This window comes from Atta colombica, unplaced genomic scaffold (assembly GCF_001594045.1).
Source record: "Atta colombica isolate Treedump-2 unplaced genomic scaffold, Acol1.0 scaffold176, whole genome shotgun sequence".
Lineage (NCBI taxonomy): Eukaryota > Metazoa > Arthropoda > Insecta > Hymenoptera > Formicidae > Atta > Atta colombica.
The window spans coordinates 233,318-238,724 of NW_017259267.1; the positions used below are offsets into that span (position 1 = coordinate 233,318).

The 5,407-nt window shown below is 33.9% G+C and overlaps 1 protein-coding gene across 1 annotated transcript in view; it reads left to right on the plus strand.

Moving 5' to 3' along the window:
- Positions 1-4,616: 4,616 nt before the first annotated feature.
- The window catches only part of LOC108686341 (guanylate cyclase soluble subunit beta-1), a 12,820-nt gene continuing 12,029 nt past the window's right edge, over positions 4,617-5,407 (plus strand). Inside the window, exons 1-2 of the mRNA XM_018191606.1 lie at positions 4,617-4,726; positions 4,949-5,022. Coding sequence (XP_018047095.1) covers positions 4,724-4,726; positions 4,949-5,022 — 77 coding nt within the window. The 5' untranslated portion in view covers positions 4,617-4,723. The remainder of the gene's footprint in view (positions 4,727-4,948; positions 5,023-5,407) is intronic.

Sequence of the window (5,407 nt, forward strand, 5' to 3'; positions counted from 1 at the left end):
GAATTTTTCAGTACGTTTATTCCCCAAGCGGATAAATACATAAATCCCTCTTGAAATTCTAGTTTTCCAGGGCAGGAATGGGGGTCATTTTATCGAAATTTCAAGACCACTTTTATCGATTTACTTGTACTTTCGACTTCAGTCTTGCGCACGCCGTGCGAGAAATCCTACTTTAATTGGAGTGTTCTTAATGGGTACTCTTCGTATAGCCAGTCGAATCGTACGATTCACGAGCGCAAAAACGATGTAAATCGACATTAATCTTCGCCCTCTGGCAAGATTGTGGAAAAGAGGAAAATTGATGGTTGCACGGGAATGCCGTTCCACGAACATCATTGCGCTTCTCGCCCGAAATGCCGTTTCATTATAAAAATTGACAGGATGGAATTTCTGCCACTGTCGACCTTCGACAGGATGTCAGCGATATAAAATCGATAATGCAGGTCATCGGAAGGCATCCGGTGACGTCAGTTATCTATGTTATGGCCACCATTACACGAGCTCTGGCTGGTATACGCATTTCTCGATCTCCATCGGCAGAAGGAAGGCCCAGTCATCGATATTCGACACGTGACGGTATTTTTAATTAAGCTCACAGTACTATTTATCATCTCCCGAGGTCGATCGAAGAATCTACGTGAAAGTTATTGATTAACTACTTTCGGATATGGGAGAACGACTGAAAGTGATAGATTAATGGACCTTCATGTATATAAAATTATCCAAAAGTTTATATTTTGAAATTGGAATACTTTTCGATATTGTCACATATTCTTGCAAAGTTTACATAAGTAGTAAACTATGCAAAGTGTGTATGTAGTTAAATTTTATTTTAATAGAAATTTCTTTAAACAAAAAATTTTGTTCTAATATAAAACTATATTTATTAAAATAATACAAAATAACATTTATAAAATATTTATAAATGCACAGAGAAGTCATTGCACACGTCAAATTTATAACATTATGTTTTTCAAATAATAATGTGATGAAGTTTCTACATTTCCGTCGTAGGAATTTATAATAATCAGATATATCATTCTGGAAATATTGTTCTCATGTATACTATGTCATTAATTTTTCAATAGGCTCATTCTCCAAGTAGATCATGAAGTAATGAAGTTTTAATCCAAAGGACTATCGCGGGAGAGATAATAAAGTCGTGTGTCTAGGAGTATTTATTTATATAACGTGCACTTAAGAGGGCGGTAGATAAATTTACAAGGCGCTTGAATGAGTAGTCGGTGGCAAAATATCAGGTGTTACCTTCACTGTCATGAGAGCCTATTTCAACGCGATTTATACCGCAGGCGTGGGCGGTTCAATAATTATTCAAGTTTCTCGAGTGTTATTTTCTTACTGTTGACGTACTAATAATTTATAAACACGCATTAATTTGCAATTACGGTATTATCCGTATACTTATATTATTTCTTATTATTATTTTTATTTAAAACTGTACTTCTGTTTTTCAATTGAAAATAAGCGGTTTTTGAATATACACATTTTTCCTCATTTTGCTTGACAAAATCATTGAGTAAGTCTGATCTTATTGTGTAAGTACTATTCGATACAGTATGTACTATTTAATACTGTATGTTTTTAGATACTAAAAAAGTATACAGTTAACAAATTTATTTTGTGTAATAAATGTGCAATAAATTTTTATAACTGCACTGCTTATGCAAGTTTTCTAAATCTCTTTATAAAGGTAAATGTTATAAGTTTAAAATTAATTGATAGATACTAATCTTAGCTGATAGAATTTTATTATAATTAGTATCTTATTGTATAAACTAAAAAATATGGAATTAACAAATTTATTTTTGCAATAAATTTTTATGCATACGTATACTGTTTATTCAACTGTATTCATACTGTTTTCTGAATTCCGTTATAAAAACAAATGTTATAAGTTTAAAATTAATAGATAAGCTAAAATCTTAGCTCTGATATAACAAATGTTATAGAAATCAATAGATAGACTTAGCTGATGAGATTGTGTTGTAATTAATATAGTTCATGACATTACATATTTCCAAAACATACGCTTTTATTCTTAGATTCATAACAACCGCTCTCGAATCAATTCTCCGACATCCGCAAATTCCCCTATCACTCGTGAATCACTCCAAACCATTTAATCTTGATGGTCGATAACCATGCGTTTCATTTGTCGATACGATTGGCTCTCTCGGATACGACGCAATTCATAAAATTGGAAGCCATGCATCTCCATCCACTTATCGCGTATTGCTCTTACATTTTTTAAACCAAATGTCATTAATAATTTCAACGTGGTTTCAAATAAATGCCCCGTGTCAATCGAGTGTTTCTCTTTTTTTTTTATAATTCTTTTTTTTATAATTCCTGTGCTCCGCTCTTTTATCGATTACATTTTATCACGACGAATTCGGTAGAAATTTTTTACTTTTACCTTTGAGTTCTCATACATCACGTGTCTACACATTAGAATGATACGATTGGCAGCGAATCAATAAGAACGAAGACGAACGATGTTTTCATCGTATTTCTGGAAAATTGAGTACTAAGGAGAGAGAGAGAGAGAGAGAGAGAGAGAGAGAGAGGGGTGGAACCATTTTCGTTTTACACAATGAGAACGAGGTCACTGTAACTCTCTTAGGAATACCATGTACGCCGTGACGATAAAAGCATTCTAGCAAGTGCGATGATAGATACGGAAATAGGTATCTATAATATTGCTAGTCCTTTTTGCTAGAAACGATAATGAAATAATAGACAAACATCATTTCGAAATCTCGCGCCATTTATATTTATACGATTTTTATCCAAGAGAGCGTTTTTCTCTTTTTATCAATTACTAATCAATTCATTTTTTTTATTGATTAGTGCTTTATAGCTGCTGCTATTACTTCAATAAACATATTTATATTAAACTTATCTATATTTGCAGACATTGCATTAAAATAAAAATTAATTTCCTCATTTTTTTCGTTTTTTCTTTCATTTGCGACGAACACTGCAATATTATTGACTAAGCGTTTTTCAATTGTCACATTACTTTCCTATCATACATATTTTATAGCATTATTCAGCATAACGCTGAGGTCACTTGGAATAATTAACGCCGAAGATACTAAATCTTATACAATTCCTACGAAAAATTTCTGTCTTGAGGATTTTATCGGATTGGAAACCACTTTAAAACATGTAGTTCTTAAAGTACTTTCATGACAACTTTTTTCAATCTTTTCTATTGCATATACTTAAATTTTCATCATTCCAACTTGGAGATTTTCTGCTTAATATTTATCAAAGTTAAAGAACAAAATTCGATACAATTATTATTAGTGATAAAGCTATCACAATTCAAAAGATTTGCGCAAAAAAGTGTATCTTATTTCTATAATCTTATTTATATAATCTTTATTTCTAAAAGAAGAAAAAATATATTAGATTGTTTAATTTTGTTGATTGATACTTTTATTAAAGATAATTATTGTAATTTAATTATTTTTTTGAGATAACAAAGCTACTATCTTATTTTATTATTTTAACTAATTCAGCAATGTGCCCTGCGATTTATTCTCTCCTCGATAAACATTTTGTAATGAATTTTTCTACAGTGTTATTAATAATGTAAATTAATGACATCAAAGTAAAATTATGCGTGATCTGTCCAATTTAAAACAGATTTAATTGACGAGACGTGATTTATATCACCATAATTAGATTCATTGCTCGTATTAAATAGATTTTCCAAAGATAAAGTATTTGTATAATATTCAACACAATGTTATTGAAACAGTATAACAAAAATGGGATCATAATTTGATCATCGAAATTACTTTTGTGCAATGCTTGCATGATGGAATAAATTTCACTTCGTTATTATGTTATTAATTGTTATTTAAACTAAATGTTGTTGTTAATCTATTCTAAAGTCAGTAGCTTATAATTATTGTATGTGTAATATAGTTAAATTAAACAATAAATTAAATGCTTCGTTTGCATTTATCCTCAAATGCCATTGGATCACCAAATATCATCATGAATGCACATAAATTTCGCATTGATCTTTTTAGTATTAGAAAAAGAAACTGAAGAAATCACTCGTTATCGCTAGGAGAAGCAGAGGACGCGTAAGAACACCTATGCTGCAGTTCGAAACTTCCTAAACGACGTTCCTCGACATTCATAGCAGCGAGAGGTTGCAATTCATTACATCCTCAACTCGCTCGTACAAAAAGCATTTGCATTTATTTTCTTGTTGAGTTCGTCGAAAATTGTAGATCGTAGAAATAAATAACCGTCCCTACAGCCGTGTGAAAGAAATTATGGTACGCGAGCGGCTAAGTCGTTCTCGACAGAAGTCGTTCCCGTTCGCTAATCTCACGAAGGTCTTATAAGTATTCATTCGCGAAGTTATAATGCCACCGGCACCACATCACCATGCCGTGGCAAAGCGGATTGGGAGAACCGGAGGGTGGTGTGCAACTCACTCGAGGGCGGTTCGTGCAAGAGGAGCACAACTAGGTAGTATCTAGGTGGCGCAGTCGCGACAATCGGAAAATCGATACCCCATCGTGTGCCGGCGAACGAAACAGGTCGTCTTCCAGTACGCGGCTCGTGCGCACGAGGTAAACACGGCGATCACAATCAGATCGACAATCGGAATGGAGTGACGCGTGAAAAGTGAGATCAGCCGATTGCCTTCAGTCCGATTGTCAGGGCCAGCATCATGGTATGCTTCCGTGTGGAAGACTCGATGATTCAATGACTGCGTACGACATCCACAGGTGCTGATGATTACGCTACCGATTGTAGCTTGATGCGAACGGTGATGAACCCGTGAGGGTTTGTACCGATCACACATCGAAGTCTGTTAGCACCTGTGCGATGTCAAAGGCGTGCGTTCATCCTCCGGTGAATTACATTTATATCATTTTTCTCCTTATATGTGCAGTACGGTTTTGTGAATTACGCCCTCGAGCTCCTGGTCGTGAAGACCTTCGGCAATGAGACGTGGGAGACGATAAAGTAGGTAAAAAATAGATCATCTTCATTGTCTTTCATGTTTTTTTTCTCGCACAGTTTTTTTATACACCTACGTATGCAACCCTCGCGTAATCTTTACAACGCAGTGTTTCGCTCGACTACCGTCGGACGGGCAATCAAGTGTTGACATAGGTCAGTTAGAAAAAGAATAGTTTGTGCATGAAATAGAATATCATTTTATTATAATCTACATACGGATATGTATATGATATCATGTTACATGTCACATTACGCCCACATGCACTCATCAATATTGTTATGCCATGTGCGAAGCAGTCTTTTCTCGTTGTTTAATAATATTAAAAATTATAGAGATATCGTTTTTCTTTGTACCTTCCCATTCATATATATATATATATATATATAT